At 45.5% G+C, this 23,671-nt stretch overlaps 1 protein-coding gene across 22 annotated transcripts in view; it reads right to left on the minus strand.

The window, feature by feature from the left end:
* Positions 1 to 12,960: 12,960 nt before the first annotated feature.
* PHLDB1 (pleckstrin homology like domain family B member 1) overlaps positions 12,961 to 23,671 on the minus strand; it is a 198,677-nt gene continuing 187,966 nt past the window's right edge. For 16 of the 22 annotated variants that reach the window (XM_083162499.1, XM_083162498.1, XM_083162497.1 and 13 more), the window contains 8 exons: positions 23,057 to 23,333; positions 22,883 to 22,973; positions 21,228 to 21,374; positions 20,920 to 21,139; positions 19,327 to 19,412; positions 19,177 to 19,206; positions 14,861 to 14,899; positions 12,961 to 14,640 (listed from right to left, as the gene is read on the minus strand). In XM_083162499.1, the coding sequence (XP_083018625.1) occupies positions 14,500 to 14,640; positions 14,861 to 14,899; positions 19,177 to 19,206; positions 19,327 to 19,412; positions 20,920 to 21,139; positions 21,228 to 21,374; positions 22,883 to 22,973; positions 23,057 to 23,333 (1,031 nt within the window). In that variant the 3' untranslated portion in view covers positions 12,961 to 14,499. The remainder of the gene's footprint in view (positions 14,641 to 14,860; positions 14,900 to 19,176; positions 19,207 to 19,326; positions 19,413 to 20,919; positions 21,140 to 21,227; positions 21,375 to 22,882; positions 22,974 to 23,056; positions 23,334 to 23,671) is intronic. The other 6 variants (XM_083162495.1, XM_083162494.1, XM_083162510.1 and 3 more) reach the window with 4 other exon arrangements.

Genomic DNA, 23,671 nt, shown 5'->3' on the forward strand with positions numbered 1-23,671 from the left:
AAGAGCTGCGGTATATGTTTAGGAAACATTGGGGAGTTCTTAAATTGGATCCTGTGTTATCGGCTCACATTCCTGATGCACCTAAAATGGTTTTTCGATGAGCGAAGACACTTAAATCTATGGTTTCAAAAAGCCAACTCAAAAAGGTTAATGTGAAACCACAGGCAGAAACATTTTTAAGTATTAAGGGATGTTTCCCATGTAATCACTGTAAAGTGTGTCCTTTTATGAAAAAAGGCCCTATAATTTGAAATTGTCTGATTTTTGGGGGGATGGTGCCGCCCCCCCGCCCGGCAGTGTCCCGCGACAGTTGGGAGACCCCCCAGCCTGAAGGAATAGATGCTGTGTGCATATGCACAGTGTCTATTCAGCGACGCAGAGGGCAAAAAACAGGGGGGGGGGGGTCCCTCTTTTAAAGTGTCCCTCTTTTAAAGATTAAGAAGTTGGCCGTATGCAATGGTGCTATTCTGACAGCAGATAACGTTACTGGAGTAAGCCGTGTGCACAGCTCCAGAAAGATACACAAGTCAGTATCTCATTCTGTACACACAGAGAGATTTGCAGTCACTTGCTAAGCAATCTGACTAGATCATACTTGCATACTTGCCTACTTTGGATTTCACCTCTCCGGGAGAAGCCGGAGAGGCAACCCGTCAGGGGGGGGGGCAAGGCTGACATCACTTGGCCCCGCCCCCATGCCAGAAAACGCTGTGATTCGCAGGCAGTGGAGAGGGGGTGGGGCTTAAATGCTGCGAAATGCAGAGATCGCGTCATTTAAGCCCTGCCCCCTCCCCGTGGACCCACGATTTTACAGTAATTAAACCAGCAGGCAAGGGGGGAGTGGGGGCAATCACCAAAAAGCGGGAGACTTGCCCACCTTCCCGGGGGGGCCGGGAGAAGGACCCGATTTTGGGGAGGCTGCCGGCCATTCTGGGAGGGTAGGCAAGCCTGAACTAGATTGCATGCATGCACTGACTTAGTTAGCAAGAGATATTTAATCTTGTGGAGATATCTGTGCTTACTTTCTAAGCAATCTAGTCAGATTGCTTAGAAAATAGCACACATTTTCTCCGTGTGTATGCCCCTTTAGAGACCAATGCTGTCACATCCAATGCATTAAAGTACTAATACAGTAACTTGAGAGGTAATATTTCATCTATAAAAAAATCAGGTACCAAATATAACATTTTTAAAATAACATTTATTTAGAAATAACATTATAAGACAATATAAACTAGTAAAAAACATAACACAATAAGAGGTATATGCAATATTTTGTGTAGGTCAATGTGGAGATTCCTATGCGTTTCATCCATTAGACCCCTTGATGGAGACTCATGGACAAAACGCATACTGTAGGTCTTCCTCACTGACCTCTAACATAAAAGTTAGGATATACCGCTTATTGACTTATGTCTTTTAGTAGTCCATATAGTCTTATAAAAACGTTATTTCTATTATAGTTTTATAGAATACTACTCTAAATAAATGGTACTTTTAACATTTTAAATCTGGTACCTTAGTATATAATACCTTTTTTAACTGTATTAGTATTTTAATGCATTGGATACCATTGGTCCTAATAACCCTATTAACATTATTATTTTCATTGACTTACCATCACTGATTATTTAGAGGACAGCTGATGCCTTTATGTATAAGGGAGTGTCTAATGAACTGATTTGCTTTGGATGGATGTCAAGCCGTGTACACACGCCAGCGATATGTGCTATAATCGCTGGAAATACGGTCGCTGGTGACCATATTGCCAGTGATGGGAGTGTGCCCCGGCGATTTATCGCCAGGTGTACGCTCCCGTTTTCAGCCCCATTCAAATCGCTGGTCGCAGGAGCTTGCTGATTCCCTCTGCGGCACTGCCGGCAGAGGTTCCCTTTCATCAGCGACCATCTCTGGTCGCTGATGAAAAGGAGACACTGAGCAATATATTGCTCAGCAATATATTGCTAGCAATATATTGCTGAGCAATATATCTCCCCCGTGTGTACGCACCTTTAGTCCCTCACAAGTGTCACTGTACTTTTCCACATTGCCCCCTTCATTGTTGGGGCCTCCTGACTGCCAAAGCATCACCATCCTTACCCCCCTCTTTCACCCAACAATTTACTGACCATTGCCACCTCCTCCCTCACCAGTTACAAAATGAATGAAAAATAAGAAGCTTTATTGACAAAAAAACTATTTAAAAAAAATTACAAGGCCTCATTTGGACATTGGCCTAGCAGGGTTCTCATGCAAGTGAGCATGCTGTAGAAAGTGTCACCCCTAGGCACGTGCCTCACTGGCAGTGATTCGATTATTTTCTAATGCAATGGTTTGCCATTTGGAGGTGAGAAGTATTACATATGCTAGGAAGGTCTCTAAATAAACTGTGTTTTTTGTCCTTAATGCGCGGAAGTAGAACAGTCATTCTGGGAATGTACCTCGGCCTGCAACACCCCCAAGACTGTACCCCAGAGACTGGAGAGTGCTAACCAGGAAGCTGTAATATTCTGTGTGTAATTGTGGCGGAACCTGCATACAATTTTTTTATAATACAGAGTTTTGTTGCCAAATACTGTAACATCTCATACACAGATACAGCCGCAATCGCACACACACAGAATATAGGTATGCAGGGGCGTACCTAGATTTTCGTAGGCCCCATAGCAAAAGTTTGTAAGAGCCCCCTATTTAGCAACTGATGGTGATAAATGTTTTTTTGAACATGGTTCTAGGTCGACAGGTCAATTGGTTGACACAAGCATTAGGTTGACATTGTCTAGGTCGACAGTCAAAAGGTCGAAGTGGGGTTTTTCACTGTTTTTCGACCCAAATGTTGACACAGTCGACATGGACACTGGTTAAAGTGCACCAGCTATGCTCGCCATGCTTCGGGCACGGTGCCTCACTGCGCTCAGCACACTATTTTATTCTCCCACCACGCCCTAGTGGATGGTAGGGCAAGAAATACCGCCTGTCGGCACATGTTGGCTTAAAAAACAGTCAAAAACTCCATGTCGACCTATTGGCTGTCGACCTAGACCATGTCGACCTAATGCTTGTGTCAACCTAATGACCTGTCGACCTAAAGCCATGTCGACATAATGGTGTCGACCATCATGCTGTAGACCAAATGACCGTATCTCGTGCTGCTTTTGCATTTGATTTGCATGGAATAGTTTATCCTTAAGGGGACCATTTATCAATAATCGCATTTGGGAAGCGGTTGAAAGGTCTACAGTGTCTAGGTACAAAGACAAACGGTCTACATGCAATCGGTCGGCATGGTCAAAAGTTCGAGACAAGCAAAAAGTTGATATGGAAATGGTTGACATATAAAAAGGTCGACGTGAGTTTTGACATTTTTTGTGTTGATGACGACATCAACCCCGATTAGTGTAACACATACCCTCGCATGGCTCGCTTCCTATTACATGTCAACTTATGACAACTAAACACTGTAGACCATTCAGCTGCTTCCCTAATGTGGTTATTGATAAATGGGAATGGGATAATTCGTCAGACTGCATTTAGGTCTACACCATTAGGTCGACTGGCATTAGGACTGAAGGTCGACATGGGTTAGGTCGACAGGGTCATTAGGTCGACACGTGTTAGGTCGACAGGTATTAGGTCGACAGGGTCATTAGGTCGACAGTGAACAAGTCGACATGGGTTTAAAAAATTATTTTATTTTTTCAAGCGTCGACACAGTCAACATACGCTCGGCACACTATTTTATTCTCCCACCACGCCCTAGTGGATGGTAGGGCGTGAAATACCGTTTGTCGGCACATAAAACAGTAAAATGACCCCATGTCGACCTTTTGCCCGTCGACCTTCCCTATGTCGACCTAATGACCCTGTCGACCTTATAAAAGTCGACCTAATGACCCTGTCGACCTAAGTCATGTCAACCTTCAGTCATGTCGACCTAAATGCAGGTCGACCTAGTGGTGTAGACCTAATCCTTGTAGACCTAGGGGAAACGGTAATCTATAAGACCAGACTTAGGTCATTAGGTCGACCCCGGGCGGTCGACTGGCCCCAAGGTCGACAGGGTTAAAGGTCGACATGGGTCAAGGTTGACATGACTTAAGGTCGACATGGGCCAATGTCGACATGGTTTTAGGTCGACAGTCATTAGGTCGACATGAGACATGAGTTTTTCTCTGTTTTTCTGAGCCGACATGTGCCGACAGGCGGTATTTCATGCCCTACCATCCACTAGGGCTTGGTGGGAGAATAAAAAAAGTGCCCGAAGTATTGCGAGCGAAGCGAGCGATGCGAGGGGCTGCGGTTAAAATCCAACTGTGTCCATGTCGACTGTGTCGACATTTAGGTAAAAAGCAGTGAAAAACTCATGTCGACCTAATGACTGTCGACCTAAACCCATGTCGACCTTGGCCCATGTCGACCTTAAGTCATGTCGACCTTGACCCATGTCGACATTTAACCCTGTCGACCTTGGGGCCAGTCGACCTTCCGGGGTCGACCTAATGACTGTAGACCTAAGTCTGGTCTAACAGATGTACCGATTCCAGTCAGTGAAGTGACTGCGTAATGGCTGCAGAACGTGCCACGATGTTTAACCTGCCGCAGACAGAGGAGGAGTCAGTGTTTTTTTTTCAGCAGCACCATTTGCTGCCACTGACACAAACCTGTGTTAATGGACACCCAATGCGCCTGAGTATGAAGGAGTGCACGTGGAGCTGCCATATTAAAACCTGTTGTAAGAAGGTCAGTCTCCGTGTGGCACATTGGTTCCCGGGGTGCCATATCCCATTTCTGACCCTCGTACGTTTCATTTATTCATGGGCGGGGGAGCTCACAAGCATATGCTTCTGTGAGCGACAACTGGGAGGCCTGCACCGTGGACTTAATGTCGCAGCCCCAACGCTGGCATGGGGGTCCAGGACAAATAGTTGAGGTGGATGAGAGCCTCTTTGTACAGAGGAAAAGTAATGTTGGACACGTACTGCCTCAACAATGGCTGTTTGGAGGCATTTCCAGAGACACCGGTGACTGTTTTGTTACGCCTGTTGACAGATGTGACGCCAGCACCCTGATGGCCGCCATAAACAAATATATAGAACCGGGGATGACTATATACTTGGATTGCTGGTGTGCATATAACACCGAGCAGCTGGAGCAGGCAGGGTACCACCATGGACGGGTGAACCACCGCAAATATCTCGGCGCAGAAACCGCTTTCCAGCGTATTCTTTATGCCTGAACTCTGCTCCCACAGGCTGACAAAGCAGATGATGACACAGATGCAAACACAACTGCATCCACTTCTGCTGCAGAATCAGAAGAATAACTGTCTTATTATTTTCTTTGGTCTGTATAATTTGATATTATTGTACTTTAAGTTGATTTTTTTATTCTTTATTATTAACTAAAATACAGTTAACAGTTAACACATGTCGTCATTACTGTCTCAGATGTATGATAGGGCAGGTGTGAATGTGTTCCTGAAACACCCCCACTATCCACGCCAGCCGAAACGCGATGAGCGCAGCGAGCCCCGCGTTATGTGTCCTCCCGACTTGTTCATACCCCCACTATCCATGTCGGCATGGAGTTGATTTTATAAAGTGTGGGGAGTGCAGCGAGCCACCGAGCCTGATGCGTGGCGAGCCCCACGAGGGGACGCGGATTACTTCACATTTATTCCACGTCCCTTCGTGGGGCTCGCCACGCTTCGGGCTCTCCACACTTTATAAATTCAACTCCACGCCAATGTGGATAGTGGGGGTATGAACAAGTCGGTAGGACGCGTAACGCGTCCGCTCGCTACGCTTCGGGCTAGCATGGATAGTGGGGATTTGAAAAGGAGGCATTTGTCAGTATCTTCCTTTATTGTGCATAAGACGCACTTGCACCCGCATACCCCCTTTGTGCAGGAGATGCATGTGCGACCAAACCCCCTAACCCCGTCTCCCTGAAGCAGACACGGGCAGGGTTGCCGTACCCTGCCACAAAAATTACTGAGACGCAGGAGAGTCTCTGCCGGCGCCCGCATGATCCCCTCTCGGCAGGGCCGGCGCTAGCCACTCAGTAGCCCCCGCAGTGCAGGGAGGCGCAGAGCTGAAGAGGCGCCGAGCTGCAGTGACTGCAGGGAGTTGGTGTACACGGGACTGAGCACACCCTGCGGCGCGCGGGGGAGGGGGTGACGAGTGAACAGGCTGCGCTTCCGGGAACTCGGACTCCACGCTCACTCAGGAAGGAGAAGATGGGCAGGCTAGGGGGGAAGGGGAGCTGTGGGGGGGGAGGGTGAGACTTAGGAAGGGTCAGCGGGTGCTGGAGGTCAGACCTAAGAGGTAGGAGAAGGAGACCCCGGGTTGCAGTGACTGCCAGCTGTCCGCCAGAGTCTCAGGTAGGAGCTGCTCCAGCCAAATAATAGAGTATGTCACACTGCCATAGACTTCCTGGGGTCTAGCTCCAACATTGCATTGTAGAACCTTTAGACTGATCTAAGTATGAAATAATTAATAATTACAAAACATATTTAGCAGGCAGCCCACATAGATCAGCAGTTATGTATGTGTAACTGTATGTAACTGTGGGCGTTATATATATATATATATATCAGGTTTGCCGACTTTCTAATGCTCCTCTCCGTTCGGGAGGGGCGGGGCTTAACTGTGACATCATTAAGCCCTGCCCCCATTACAGGAAATAGACGCAATCACTGATCTCCATGTAGGGGGCGGGGCTAAAAGACACGAGCGTGTCATTTTAGCTCCGCCCCCTCCTCTGAGACCCGCGGATTGCGGCATTTAAATGCCGCGATCGGGGGGCTCAGTGGGGGTCCCCCTGATTCCGGGAGGGTTGCCCACCCTTCCGGGAGGCCGGGAGGGGTTCCCGATTTTCGGGAGACTCCCGGTAATTCCGGGAGGGTCGGCAACCCTGATTATATATATATAATCTTATATATTTGGCTACATCTGTCACTCAAACTGTGTCTGACTCTCTAACGCTGGGTAGAGCCTCTGACTCACATGACTGACTCAAATGACAGAGAACCAGCCCAGTGAGCCCACAGTGCAAGACACCCTCTGCCTCCCCATGTTACCCAGCAAAGACACAGCTACACACCAGACACACCAGGTGAGCGCCCCCCGCCGCCCGCTCCTCCCGTGATTCGCGGCACACACCCCCCGCGACCCCCCCTCCCGCAATTCGCGGCAAACCCCCCCCCCACCCGCGATTCGCGGCACCCCCCTGTGACTCCCGTGATTCGCGGCAGCCTTAGGCGAGCACTCTACCAGTTTTTACTGTAGTGATGGGGCAGTCACCAATTGAAAAAGGGCACCATAATGGCTAGTTATAGCACTGGTGCTGTGTAATGTGAATAAGATTGTGCTACTGTATGGTATTGTGTGGCCATGTGACGTTTGAGAGGGTGCAAATTTATAGTTTGCATCAGGGCTCTGAACAACCTAGCACTGGCCCTGCCTCTCCGCCGGTGTCCGCCAGCGCAGGGGATCTGGCATTTACTGTGCTGTAGGAGAGGCACTCACTAGGCTTGCTATGGGCACTGGGGACAGAGCTATGGACGCCGGGGACAGAGCTGGGCTGCCGCGGAGTCCCTATGCTAACTACGCTAGGCAGCCGTTGGGCTATGCTGACAGCGTAGCTTAGGCTACGCTGAAAACCTAGCGTAGCCGGGCACCGTGCTATTACACAAGTACCCCCTTTTACTATAGGATAGCATATGCAATGTGATCTGAGTGGGATCTACTGCCTAGGATTGCATTGCAATATACAATCCTTTAATAGAGATGTATGTCCAAAAGGAGCCCATCTCTGCAATCTACTTCGCCAGCTGTGGCCAGCAGCGCCATCTCAGAATGGCAGTAGCCCTGGGACCCGATGCCATGCTGCCCGATGTTGATACAGTAAGGACACCTAAGTAGTAAACATTCTTGCTTGCAAGATTCTACCTGGTGCTTATTGCCTTCAGTAAGCTGTGACCTACAGATAAGAGCTAATCTTCTCCTCCATTCTCTTGTATGCCTTGTGTAGAAATCCGTGCCTGGAGTTAATGCTGTGCCTGTCTAAGCAATCCTGATCCAAGGTAAATTGTCAGGAGCCACAATCACCAGCAGGCAAGTGTTGAAGAAGCCATAATGTACATGGTTCCAGGTGCCCAGTGGTAGCAACTTCATTACTATAACTAATGCCCAATTGGCACTTACACTGTAGAACTGATTGCATGGTGGCTAAGTGGTATCAGTAAGAACTAGAACAGCAGATTAATGACCGTAACGGAACCCCAAGACCAAAAGCATATATCCCAACATTTGAGGGGCACTGGGAATTGTGCAGTTGCCTTAACCATGGGCACAAAAGGGGATTTGACCTTATACCACATCGCCATTGCATTGGGAGCGTAACCCAGCACTTCCCAAGACACTGGCTGCCTGTATATTCTGCAGAGCATCAGGTGAGAAAGTAACCTCTCAATCTCATCCCCCATCAATGTGACATTGCGGGCAAACTGGTAAAAAACAGGATTATCCCAATAAAATCTGGAAGGTTGGGAGGTATGAAAACATCAAACCACAAATAAACTGTTAAAAAGAAAAGGGTGGCACAGATGCCCACCTTTCAATTTAAAATTGGTGGCAGAAGTGGGGATAGAGGGGTTGGCAAAGTGAGCACATAATTTCGTACAGTATGTGACAATGCTTTGCGCATATCTGCTTCTAGGTATGATGGTCCTAGTGAATCTGAATTACACCCATGGATGGCACCAGCACTGTGTGCAGTGCAGATATAAAGCTGGTTATATAACATATGTAGATTGTAAGCTTGCAAGCAGGGCCCTCATACCTTTGACTGTCTGTCAATACCCAGTCTGTTGTATCACTGTCTCCTATTGTAAAGTGCAATGGTATCTGCTGTGCTATATAAGAAACGGTTAATAAATAAATAAATATGTAACGTGTTTAACCTGAAGGAATTTTATTGTACTGCCCCTCACTTTCCAAGTCTATCACATACCATGTCTTTTATTGAATCGAATAACCAAGACAACAGCTTTTTTGGTCACCTCCCTTTTTATTTTATAATAAATGTGATATGATTAGGATACTGGACATAAAAGTATGATACAATTACACTGTACTGCCATAATTTCCCAGAGTAAAGTAACACCAAACTATTGGTTAAGCCATTCCTTCAGGGATTCTCATTGGTCATGGAGGAACTATGGATGAACCAGATGGAACCCACTGTTTCCTTAGGATCTGAATCACATATCCAATCAGAAGCACAGAAGTTCTATTTCCTCAATGGCCCTTATTCAGATCTGATCGCAGTACAAAGTTGTTTGGAAAATGGGCAAAACCATGTGCACTGCAGGTGGGGCAGATGTAACATGTGCAGAGAGAGTTAGATTTGTGTGTGTTATTTTGTTTCTGTGCAGGGTAAATACTGGCTGCATTATTTTTACACTGCAATTTAGATTTTAGTTTCAACACACCCCACCCAAATTTAACTCTCTCTGCACATGTTACATCTGCCCCACCTGCAGTGCACATGGTTTTGCCCATTTTCCAAACAAATTTGTACTGCAATCAGATCTGAATAAGGCCCTATGTGTAGAAAGGCTTTTCAAAACACTGGTTCCACATACAAATTAAGAAAAAGTATTCAGTTCAATGGGAAATAATGTAAAAAGGCACAGGTGGCATACAGGATTGACACAACAAAGATGTCCTTGGCATTGAGCAAATATAGCCAAGGTTTAAACCAACTCACTATATATATATTTATTGATTTTCTTCTGTTGCTGGCCCAGATCTTCAATATGGCCGCTCGTCATAAAAAGACGCATCACAATACAAATAATCAAATAATAAAAACAGAACAGTATTTAATACCTCTCTGGATTTGTAAATAAGATACCAATGTATAAAAGTTCTTTGCCTAGGTGTATAATGAGTAAAACAGTATATGCAATGTATAATTCTACAGGCATTATTTAAAAGGCTTACAAATACGAGAGTTTGACAGACCATTACTGAGGTTTGTTTGTTTTTATACCTTAAAAAGGACAGCATCATAATATTCTGTTCTATCCGTTTAAATACATAGTAATGTCCTGGACAAAATACATAATAAAAATAAAATGTCAATTAAATGGGTGCTCTTCCAGTTGTCGTTACTTGAAGTCACACCGAGCCATTATTGGATATCAAAAATGTAAACCTACAGTACAGACATGTTGGAATTGTTAAGCAATTAGGGTGCACCTGGCTTGCCTGGAGAACACATGGTTTGGCCACCAAGATGGTGGAGTTTGTGGACTGTATTGTACGATCTGATGATAGGAGTCCGGTAGATCGAGGAACTCACTTGCTTAGGATGCACTTTTTGGGGTTTGCTTGTAAAATACTGCATGGATTAGCCCTCAATATGGTTGTAAACTAACTACAAGAGTGAGTAACATCAGATTGGCTTCCAGTAAAGCCAACGTTCAACTGGGTGGCGTAACCGACTGGGTGGCAGAACATGCATTAATGGTATAGAAAGTGTTCCAATTTCCATTAGCTCAGAGCTGGTGCACAGGTGAAGACCTTCTGCAGAGTTAGAGGTCTGCGTACCCCTCTGCACAGTAAAGACCGCACCAACATGCACTTATCAGCAATACATTTGGTTTTCCGCTCTCTTCCTTAGAACTAGCAAGCAAACACCCTTCTCATCTCTTCCCATCAACTGGTGTAAACAGCTGTTTCTCCACAAACTCCACCAAACCCATGTAGTGCGGTTAATATCCAGGTGCTCCTGCCTAAATAATCCAGACACACAGCACCAAAGAAGAAGATTGTGCGCCGAGTGTCAACCAGTGTTGCAAAGCGCATGGAGTCATACGCTGCATTGCCAAAGTATGTGGACACCCATTCTAATGATTGTGTTTGGTTTATCAGCCACAGCCATTGCTCTTGGGGCATACAATCAAGCAGAGCCATGAAACCCCCTTAGTTAAACATCAGCAGTAGACTGGGCTTTACTGAAGAGCTCAGTAACACGGAACGTGGCATTGTTCTAGGAGGCCTCATTTCCAAGTCAGTTAACATTTCTGCCTGGCTAGACCTGCTCTGGTCAGACCTGCTCTGGTCAAGTGGAGTGTTCTTATTGTGAAACAGAAAGCATTAAGATTTTCATACTGCCTCTGGCATCCACATTAGTACAGGGGCTATTCACTGGTAGCGCCATGGCTTGGGTCTCTATGACTAAGCATTAAATTATACGATGCCAAATGTAAGCGATGTACAGGACATCTCCATTGGCTACAAAGCAAAGTGGTGAATCGCACCTCGCAGCTCTGGCTGTATGGTAAATTAATTGGAGTATGGTATATGCCAGGGGAATGCACATGAAATCCTGATATTTATATTTGCATGCCGTTTGCATGATGACGGCCAGGAAGTAGGAACCTGGGAGTGGAAACTGGATGTTTAGTGGGAGTGCTAAAAAAACACTAGGTGTGGGTCGGGGAAACGCAGGCGTGCCTAAGCATTTTAGGGGATGGTGTGTGACATCAGCAACAGGCCAAATATACATGTATTCATCGCACCACCGAGTAAGGCTATTACAGGCATGTCCAAAATATGGCTCTCCAGCTGTTGTGAAACTACACATCCCAGCATGCCTTGCCATATTTTTTTTTAGCATTCCTTAATAGAAAAACTGTGGCAAGGCATGATGGGACTTGTAGTTTCACAACAGCTGGAGGGCCATAGTTTGGACATACCTGGGCTACTACGATGACTGGTGCCCAGTGTAAACATCATTAGATGGGTTTTGGATTCACACAGCTGCGAAAGGATATGTAGATGTCCACATCCATTCGCCCATCACATTAATTAGCAAGGTGGGATTTCACTCTCACAGGGCGGTCAATGCTGGCCGTGAGATCAGGTCTGAATCGGACGCATTGGCCCATTTCATACTGGCAATGCCCCTCTGAAAAATGTGAGCGTGTGTAAAAGAAGTGTTACACCAAGTCTGCTGTAGAAGCAGGTGACCTGCACAGAGCCCAGACCTCAACGTCACTGAACGTCATAGTTGCATACAGGGATGGTCACTCAAACATCAGTGTCCACTTTTGGCTGAATGGAAGCAAAGTCCTGCAGCCATGTTCCAAAATATAGCGGAACACCTTCTCAGAAGAGTTGGGGCTGTTCTAGTAGTACAGGAGGAAACAAATTCCATAGACCTAAAATGAGATATTCACAAAGATTTATGTTGCAGGGTCCACATACTTTGGCCCATGTAATGCACACTGGGTGCACTCTCCCGTTAAAAACGTGCCGATACTGAGCACACTTAGTACCACGAAGACTAATAATGAGCACCTGATTTGTACTACCAGATTTACATTTTCACAGGACATGACTAAGGAAGATCAGATGATTTCTGCACTTGTGTAAAGACTTTGAAAGTCTAATGCAGGGATTCTCAAACTCGGTCCTCAGGACCCTACACAGTTCACATTTCCCAGGTCGCCCGGCAGGTGCACAGGTGTGCTCATTACGCACAGGCTCATTTCGAAAGAGCCACAGGTGGAGCTAATTCCCCCACTTGCGATTCTGTGAGGAGACCTGCAAAAGATGCACTGGGTGGGGTCCTGAGGACCGAGTTTGAGAACCTGTGGTCTACTGCACACTCCAAAAATCCCCGGTTTCCCATCTATTTGCCTGAATGATCCTCCCAGCCCAGCTGAAGGAACAGGACTACGTTCTGCTGCCTCCACAGCCCAAGGGTGCGGAGAGTTGGAAAAATCTGAAGAGGAAAACTATAAAAGTAAAATATCACATTAAAAGTACAATCTAACAACACTTTAGCATATATCCTTTTAATAAAATAAACTTTTCTATTTTTCGCCTAAAATACTGCTTGGTTTAGTCTCATTTACAGCTTACATTAAATAATACCTGTGAATACTCATCATGATGGTTTTATTACACGCAACAATTGCTGAGCTTTTTATGACATTGCTCACTCAGTGTGCACAGACATTTGCTTCTATGCAGGCTAAAATCATGCCCCGGTTACTGTATAGGGTGGGACCTTCAAATACGGCACATCATCACTGCTTTAAAATGAAATGTCATTCTGCTCCACAAAATGACACAGATCGGCGTCCCTGCTCGGGAGGAATACCTGTAACCCAATTTTACTACTGCTTTTGGCTTGTGCAAGTTCCTGCCACTGCATCTGCTTACCTGCTTTGTAAAGATATGCACCCATGCCCCAATATTGCGTTACTTGTGTAAATAAAAGGTGAAGCCCTTGTAAATGCACCTCCTACTGTATGTGTGTACTACCTAAACTAGAAAACCTCTCTGTCATTTCTACCCACTTAAATCTATAATTTTAGTGCAGAATTAGGCACATCATGGGTGAAATGTAATAGGGTGAGAGAATCAGAAAGTGAGAGATTTGGTAAGAAATCTCCTGGGGTTTTTTAAAGCGGCAATCATTTACACTGCAAAACCAGTTTGATTCTGCAGTGTAAATGATTGCCGCTTTAAAAAAAAAAAAAAAAAAAAAAAAAAAACCCCAACAACAAGTTTTTTTTTTAACCAAATCTCTCACTTTCTGATTCTCTCACCCTATTACATTTGCGTCGAGTGTATGTAATTATTAATATTAGCAAATAACCTTAAGGCCCCTTTCACACACTCCGGCTCCTGCTGGGCGGGGTTTCACCGCCAAAAGCCGTGCCGCACACAGTAGTTAATAATGGACACGATTGTGTCCATTCACATGGGACGACCGTTTGCAGCCGGATCCCACCACTGGTAAGGACGGCTGCTGGGCTGTGGCCATTCCTAACATTGTAAACTCCTGAGTGCGGCACGGCTTCTTAGCGGTGCAGGGTTTCGCCACCCGTCAGGAGCCGGAGCGTGTGAAAGGGGCCTAAAGGCGTAAATATACTAAAGGTTGCAGAGCTGGAAAAAGAGGGGATGTTGCACCTACCAACCAATCAGATCCTGTTTGTCATTTTGTAGGATACCATACAGAAATGAGAGACAGAACCTGATTGGTTGCGATTTGCAATCACCTCTTTTCATTTTTAGAACCTTTAGTACAGGCATGACCAAACTACGGCCCTCAAGCTGTGCAAGCTGAAACTACAGCAGCAGTTAGTTCCTCCTTGGCTATATGTATTTAGTATTACACTCCGGTAGGTGTGTAACTACATACATAATGACTGGAAACATAGTGCAGTTACCTGTAGTGTTGTAGTGAGAAATGACAAGCTATCGCACAGGTAAAAATAACACAACATAGATGTTAGTTTCATCTTGACAATATAGATAACTATACCCTACTTAAACATGTGTATAAACAAATAAAAAGTGAATACAGTTTTGATTATAGTGTCTTTAACAATGAAAAATCGATATATTTTTCTCTGTTGTGGTTCCTGAGGAGCGTTTGACTGAATAATTAAAGTTCGGAGTGTCCTCTGCATTAGTTCATGAACTGTGTGTAGCCCTCAGCTCCCGTCACGATGACATCCATCCAAATCCGCATGGCCTCCGGCGAAGGCGCAACCATGTAATACAGCCGGTCGTGGGTTTTAACGCAAAAGGTCAGCGCTGGATTTGGACTCTGCGAGAAATGAAACACAAATGAGGCGCATTAACTTCATTGTACTAACACACCGTACATGCGTAATATTACCGGTATGCGCAGTGCACTCAAACTTAAAAGGTTCACAAAAAAAAGTCACCAAATAATAATCTAGAGGGGATGCGATTACCCGGCTGTAAAAAGTAAACCAGCATGCCACACACTACATTAGATGCTGTGTAAACACATTCACACCCACCTCCTTCAACAGGGGGACAGAGAGAAAATCGGATATCTGCTACAGAGGACAAGAGAGGAGATCAGTGCAAAACAGTTATAATAAAGGTGCACAGTTCATAGGAGTATCAACACAGACTGTGGGGTAGATGCATGAAGGGAGGAGAAGTCAGCCAGAGGAGAAGTGGCCAATGGCAACCAATCAGCACTGAAGTAACATCTGTAATTTGCATAACACAAAATTATACAGAGTAGCTGATTGGTGGGCCACTTCTTCCCTGGCTCACTTCTCCCTTATCACTGCTTCATACATCTACCCCTAAGGGTCATATATGAACCACAAAAACTGAAGACCGGCAAGATTTACTTATGTTCACGAGCTTGGCTACGTAACCAGAGGGCATTTTTGGAAACACCCCATTGATGCGCACCCATTAGTACAGGGAGGCCGAGTGCTGATATGTGTCCTCCCCGCTGCAAGTGAACCCAAACGGCACCTAGATTGAGCAATTCAATTGTTTTCCAATCTAGTGGCATCCAGGGGAAAAAAAACAATTGAATTTCCCTCAAATACTTACCAGTTTAAGGGGGATATTCAATCTCGGGTCATGACTGTCGGGCTGGGCAGACAGCCGTGACCCTGTCCCATTCTTGGCCTGCTCGACGCTGATTCCACAGGTGGGATTCAATGACCCGTCTGCCGAGAAGGGGGCGTGGCCGTGAGAAAAGGCCAGGAGCTCGTCAATTCCCAGCCGTTCTCAGTAGAATGTGCTCGACTGCTTGTGAAGTCAGGCACGTTCTGCCGAGATCCCTGTTCGATGCGGTCGGGGAAGACAGCATTGTATAAGGCCCCGCTGCCATTTTCCCTGTCGGGAATGGTGGTGGGAGATTGAATTTCTATCATTACTACCATTATCAGTTTAAACATTTGGGCATGAAAACGGGGTGCATGGGATGTTGTCATCAGACGGAGTTTATCTATTTTTTGTGCAATGACATTGCGATAAGGCACGTACAGAGGATTTAGTCGCAAAATGAGTGACAAATTGTGGGGGGGGGGGGGGGGGATGGGGGTGGCTGGAAAAATGCAGTCATGATGGTACTATTTTCTTGGTGTTCCATTATCAGCCACCTTCAAATGAGAGTACACAGTTGATCAGAGGTTTGATGGGACTACTTATGTGCGCCGATGTTAGAAATAATGTACGTTAATGGAGTTAGATGGCTAATTTCGGATATCCCCTGTGAGCAGAATTGCAGCTACACTCGCCGCTACATCCCCCCTCTGAATCAGGCCTAGTGTCCTTCCATGTACAAGTACAAACAGTAGATGAACATCCCACTGAAAGTATAAGGCTGGGACCCATTCTAAAATACACTAAACGATTTTTCACTTCCGCAGTTCATAAATGAGCCTTATAATAAAAAAGACACACACAAATAAAATCAGACCAATGCATTAAAATACAGATGCACTCAGAACATAAGCCATAAAACACACAACATGTACACAGATGACTTAAGAAGAGGAGCGTTCGTGCACATTGGCATCATAATGTAATAAAAGAGAACGGCCAATCAGCTGCAACCTCGGAGCGGCTCATTTGGAGAACAAAGAAAAGTAAGAATTAGGCAAAGGTCCGAACGTGAAGGAACACATTGGACCTCATTGACAGCATGCACTCATGCATTTGGGACCGTTCACTTAATAGGGTCCTCCACGTGCACCTCTACATCACAATGCTTCGCTCTTAGGAGATACCTTTGTAGACTAGAAGTTCGCCTTGGTGTAAGGAAATTCAGGAGGTCCCCACTCATCCAAAGAGACAACATATGGGAGACTATTTATTTTGTATAGTCTAATAACGGAATAGTTCAAAACAACTTACGGCTAGTGGTGTACAGAGAGGCACAGCGGTGCTGTGCCTCTGGACCGGAGTTTGAAGGTTATCCAGCCGATTGGTCAACAGCAATAAGGTCAACAGTCAATAAGCTGACAGATGACAAGGGTCGACGTGGTCACCGTATACATTGACAAAAGGCCAACACAAGCAAAAGGACGACATGAGTTTTTTGTGATTTTTTCAAACTGATTTGTTCCTACTTCCTGATTCAAGTGGGCATAGTCAGATCATATTAGTGTGCCAAGCATGCGTGGCACCGCGCCCGAAGCACGCGAGGGAACCCGGTACACTTGTACAGTGTCTATGTCAGCAAATTTTGATATAGACACCAACAAAGGTGAAAACTCAAGTCAACCTGTTTCTGTGTCCACCATTTCCATGTCAACCTTTTGTGTTGCCATTTTATGTGTCGACCTAATTACTGCCAACCTAATGATCCACTCCCAGTCAGAAGGCCTGAAAGCAGAAACAATACTGCAGCCAGCACAGAAGGAAGCCCAGCACAGTAGTCCAGCTCTATTATCTCTGGCTGACAGGGGCTGTGGTGCAGAGAGATTATTGCTGCAGTGGTTTGCATACAATATCTTACATAAAACTGCTGAGCACATGCCCAAATATAACTGTGCTGACATAAGTGCATGGAGTCTATACACTTACACCTGTGTCAGCGGGATCAGGACACCGTGGAACATTCTAACTCAGACCATGTACATTATTCTTACAAATGCTCAGGCACTGTCCGGGAAATTTATAACAAAACATGTATATATTAGTTATATTAACATATTCTAACTAGTGGCCTTTCTCAGAGAGAATGTCTGTCGTCCAGGGAGGGACCGTTGTGGTTAGGAAACAGGGATTGGCAGCAAAAATGGATGAGTCTATGGAAGTAGAGAACCATGGCACCAGCGTCGCTGCAGCCACATCAATCTGCATGCATATATTACACCCAGTAGCTGGGGACCTTTGTGATGGCTCCAGTGTGCTCTGTAACCTTTTCTGGATGGCTGCTTTACTTACAATAGTTAGAAAGTCCATAGCCTTTTGCCTACAAATTGGAACCTTTTTGTGTTACTAGATTGATTAGATATAAGGCATTTGTCTGTATGTTGCACTTTACATGTTTTTTTTTTTTTTTAAGATTTATTTGGACTGCTGCATGTTTTGGTTGCTGTATTCATTCAATTTAAAGGGCACCCTGACAGATGTCTCTTTCCCTCTGTCTCCATCTCACACACACACACACACACACACGCGACTGGCAATTTGTAGGATTCAGAATGTGAATTTAGGAGCTAGTAAAGATTTGGTGATGGGGAGGGGGGGGTTAACATATTACTAGGTGGGAAGAGATTACTTGGAAATCCTTTGAAGCTGTGAAGATACAGGAAAAGTTATTTAAATAAAGGTAAAGTTAGCCACTTACATTATTTCAGATGAAACGTTCCATTAGGCGAGAATTTACAAATTGTACTTACAAAAGTTTCAAGTCATGGCAGGACTGCAGCTCCCCCAGGTAAAATACGCCACCCCATTTGTGTCAGTGAGCCACCTACAGTCTGTGAGACTGCACTGGCTTCACTGTGATGGACTAGCAGTGACTTCCTATTGGAACACCTCCAAGTGGGACTGTCATTCACAGACACACAAGGCAGTCCCATTGGAAGGCGTTTCCTCCCTCTGAGACTTCCAGCCTGGGCTGCGATAGGCAGAGAGATAGCTTTCTGTAGGAAGCCACTCCCTGCTTTATAGTGAAGCCCAATCTGGCTTCTATGGGCTGCAGGTGGTGCAGTCCATAGAAGCCAAAAGGTATGAGAATGCCTCGGTTTTGGCACCTGCTGGATCCTATACGCAGGTGCCGGGACCCAGGCTGATGTCCGTTTCCTCTTCAAGTAGGAGCATAGCGGCAGCCCCCTGCCACTTTTAAGGTGAAGCAGCCGCTGGTTTCAAGTGCTGATCAGGTTAAGGGGCTGCCATTTAGGAAAGTCACTGTTTTTCAACCGATTTATTAGTATTATACTAACACATTCAAAAAGCCTTCAACCATTGCAATTCTATTGCCCTTGATGTCAAGCAAGCGGCCCTAACACAGATAGAAAATGACTCAGGACCTGTCTTACATATCTAGTGTGACCCTATTACCCATCAAGGAAGACCATCGACAGGTGAGCAGATGTTACATGTACAATAACCCAAGGTTAATTAGAAACTGATCATGCAGTTAATATGAACACATTGAGACAGCTGCCTCCCAACCAAACGGCCACAGAATTACAGGTGTTTCTTATAAAGCATCAGAACATCACAAGTGAACTAAACACAAGTCTTGATATGCCGTGATGTTATTGCTAGAGTGAGGTTATTCTTGTTATTAACACAGAGGAGTCAGAGTTATTCACAAGGAAGGAAACAGCCTGGGATGCTGTATACGTACAGAGGCCAGACTCAGATTAAATATTCTTTTCTGTAGGGATAGAGAAGAGATCACTGCCGTGGAAAATGAAATGAAGGAACTCTGTGAATTCAATCAGATAAAAAAGGCAACAGCTGGTTGTGTGTGTAACAAAATAAGGGAGAGTCTCACCTTTGCTGCGCTCCTAAGGTGGTCATAATAAACCTCCTCTATAGCCTGGAAATAGATGACACCTTTCAGCTTGGCTTCATGTTTGTCTGGAAGGGAAATCAGATTGGTGACGATTACAAGACAGAAAGATGACCACGATAGGACTATCCAATCTCACGACTTATCAAGGACCTCTAACAGTTCATGTTTTCCAGATCACCTGTGGCTCTTTTAAAATGTGTCAGTTGGTAATGAATACATCTCTGCAGCAGCTCGGAGATCTGGAAAACATGGCCTGTCAAGAGTTCTTGGGGATTGGATTTGGCCACCCCTGTCCTTTTTGAATGATGCCTACAATGTACCTAAACACTTTGGTTTGTATGTTAAATACTGTGAGTAATACCATTATCCCTCAACAATTAATAAATTAAGAGTTGCGTGGACCAAACTTGTGTATTATTTTGACAGTTGTAGTTTGGCTATAACTTGGCCTTTTGCTATATGGCCATGCTACAACAGTTGCAGGGCAAGCTGGGATATGTAGTTCAACAACAGCTGGAGGGCCAGAGGTTCCCCACCCATGATCTATAGTGTAGAACATACGTCCGCTTTTATTAGTATTATCGCTAGAATGGTATAGTAACAGATGTTACTGAAAAAAGTGGTAAGATTCCAGTTGGAGAAGCGGACTTTTAGTGATGGTAGCCATCCTGTCAAGGCATGCTGGGATGTGTAGTTTCACAACAGCTGGAGGGCCACAGTTTGGACATGCCTGTCACAGACCATCATATTGTAAACATTATATTTATTACAAATACTATAATACATAGCAATGAGTCAGTTCATTATACACATTTTTCCTATTATACTTATTAAGGTCTTAGAGTGCGCCCTTGAAATTGGTTTGTATATTATAAAGACTGTACCACATTATCTTCCATTTAATGAATTAATTGTGTGGTGCAAACGGACATATCATTTTCTACCATCTATGTCACTAACACTCTGCCCCCTAAGGAGATCATTTCTGCTACCTAAACCATCTCTCACACAGCAAAAAATACGCTATGGTTCCAGTCTACAAACAATTCAATGTATAATAATAGCCAATGTCTGCAGAGCAGGATAATGGGAGTTTGCACTGTGTGGGGAGCGGTACTGGGGGAGAAGGAACACCACTGTGCCTAGTTTGGCTGAGCAACGCAAAAACAAGCTTTCCTTTCGCACATGTATCAGCGCAGAGGGGCCAAGGGACCACTAATTGTGGACGTTTAGTACTTTGTGCGGAACCGGATCTGTACTGCGCAAGTCAGTACTGGTCAGCGACAGTGGACGATCAGCCTGTAAGGGACTCCAAGTCTGATGCTGTTCGGGGGAGAAGGACGGAGGTTCCTGGCCTCTTAGTAGGCTCTTGCAGCAGCTGGCATGCACAAACCCATGTGTCAAGCAGCCGGTTGATGGTGTCCTAGGACACAGCTCGGCTCAGTAATTCATGCTGGAGGGGTAAGGCCCCTTCCTTCATTACCGCATCAAAGCGCCCTGAAAGAGTTGCTACTTTCTTTTAGCTAACAGAAGTAAAGCCAGGTTATGTCAGCTCCCCGGCGCACTACTTACCGACATAATAGGACAGAGTGCGTTTCAAACGATCAAACACAAACCACCGCTTCTTCCAAGATTTGATTTTACCGCCCATCTTTGTTAGAAAACCACGGCACATTTTCTCAGTCAGAATAATATGAGAACAGGTGTCTACTACATGACCTGAAGACTCAATGTGAGTGCGGAGGTCAAAGTCTTCTTTCCGAATAGGGAGATAACGGGTAAGAGGACGGGCCTGGAGGAGCAAGCAGAACATAGTACATCAGAGGACACCGAAACAGAAATCCTTTATCTGGATAACACAGGAAAGTTGTGGTACTAACCTGTGAAAAGTGTTTCTCTCTCATTTTCACCTCCTTGTCCACCAGCCTTTGCCTATGAGAGGTCTCATCTTGCAAACGTCTCTCCAGCTCTTTTCTCCTCCTCCTCTCATCTTCTAGCGCTCTCCTGCGTGCCTCAACCTCACGCTCCTGAAATCATTATTAATATATGTAACTGCCCTATGTAACTGTCCACAGCTCATCGCTGCTATACTTGGCACAAGGTCAAGGCATGGTGTGGGCATCTCCATTGGGAAAGTGGCACGCACTGGTAGAAGGAATGGCCACATGATCCACATAAAGTCTGGAACTGCTGTGCAGCGCGCTCAGGACAGAACTTGGTACAACAACATAAATGGACTGATCTGTAGTCTGTAATTGCAGTAAGTGAAATGTAACCTTATAATGTGCAGAATCATGGATCTATGAGAGGGATACATATATGAAGGAGACCGACAGATAGAGGGGTGAGGTAGAGATAAGAGACAGACAACAGGAAGGTAAGCACACTGATATATGAGAGAGAGAGACATAGAGAATGGCATGCAGAGATGATATGGCAGGAAGGTAGGTAGACTGATATATGAGAGAGAGAGATATATATGGATGAGACAGACAGCTGGAGGGTTGGGGCAGAGATAAGAGACCGACGACAGGAAGGTAGACAGACTGATATAGTAGAGAGAGACCTAGAGATGGACATAGAGAGGGACAGGCAGAGATAAGAGACAGACGACAGGAAGGTAGGCAGACTGATATATGAGAGAGAGAGATATATATGGATGAGACAGACAGCTGGAGGGTTGGGGCAGAGATAAGAGACCAACGACAGGAAGGTAGACAGACTGATATAGTAGAGAGAGACCTAGAGATGGACATAGAGAGGGACAGGCAGAGATAAGAGACAGACGACAGGAAGGTAGGCAGACAGATATAGGAGAGAGAGACAGAGAATGGTATGCAGAGGGTAGGGACAGAGATATGATGACAGGAAGGTAGGTAGACTGATATATTTGAGAGAGACCTATATGGATGAGACAGACAGATGGAGGGTTGGGGCAGAGAAAAGAGACCAACGACAGGAAGGTAGGCAGACTGATATATGAGAGAGACCAAGAGATGGACAGGCAGAGCAAGTGTGTCAGGATAAGGAAAGTAGACAAATTACAGAGGAAGGAAAGGAGGAGCAGACATGAGAACAGGCAGAGACTGGAGGATGTGTGGGGTGGGGGTTCGGGAGTCAGAGGTAAAAAGGTAGCTGCAATGCCGGCCATGATGGCTATTGACCTGGCAAATGATGGATTCAAATTTCTAGCACCAGCATAAAGGTCTTGATCTCGATATCACTGCAAACATAATTTGCCTGTATAAAAGTGTACATAGTGCTCATTCTAGCAGCCTGCATCTTTCAAAACCTGTGCAGTTCCTCTTCCCTGCCTGCGGTGTCGGCTCTCTGCTGTGCTGCTTCTCGCACAGGTTTGCATAAAAGTGCTGAGACCACACTGTGCTAGAAACATAACAGCAGAGAGCGACACCCCAGGCAGGGAAGAGGAACTGAACGAGTTTGGAAAGATGCAGGGTTCTAAAATGAACACCATCTCCACGCATCTTTAGTATTCCGAGAGAGCTGATCTGCCATCATTACGGTGTCAGCTCACCCTGGATTCCATTAGACGTGCTCGCTCTGCGTGAGCCTCTAAAAGCATCCTCTCCATTTCCTCAATCTTCAGCAGGTCCAAGCCACTGGCACTGGAATAACAATAAGAGGCTGTGTAAGAGCACACTGAGTAAAGCAGGTAACCTGGGAGGCCAGAGCAGTCGGAGGGACTCACCTAGACATATTATCAGGGGAACAGGCAGAATTCCCTGTGGACACACTGGTGTCCAGGCTGTCCGAGCTCTCCAAGCTCAAAGTGTCATATCCATGTGAGGGATCATCTTCACGAGAATGCAGTGGTCGCTGGTGGTGCAAAATGGAGTGATGTATGATGGGGAAGTACGCCTGAGGCGAGCCGCCGTGTAGAGACTGCCACTGTGACTGGGCCTCAACAACCGCTTTCTGCTTCAGCTCTGCCAGACGCTTACGCTGTTCCTCTATTACTTGCTGGCCTGTAGAAAAGTAAAAACAAATTGCAAAGAACCCCATAAGAGGCAGGAATGCACTTCGCTTGCATTTAAATGTGTGATACTCTCACATTAATGTGACAGCAATTATACATCAAACTTTGCACTGCAGTCCGGCACACAGAGCAGAAAAGCAAACAAATTATAACATACCCTCCAACATGACCCATTTAATTAGGTGCAAAAATGCTCTGTTCCTGGACTTTCCTGCCAGTGGCAGTTACAGAGGTGAGGCTGCAGCACAGTCCAATATTCAAAAAGGGGACTGTGCTGCAACCTCACCTCTGTAACTGCCACTAGCAGGGAAGTCCAGGAACAGAGCA

This window comes from Crinia signifera, chromosome 19 (genome assembly GCF_055691185.1).
Source record: "Crinia signifera chromosome 19, ASM5569118v1, whole genome shotgun sequence".
Classification (NCBI taxonomy): domain Eukaryota; kingdom Metazoa; phylum Chordata; class Amphibia; order Anura; family Myobatrachidae; genus Crinia; species Crinia signifera.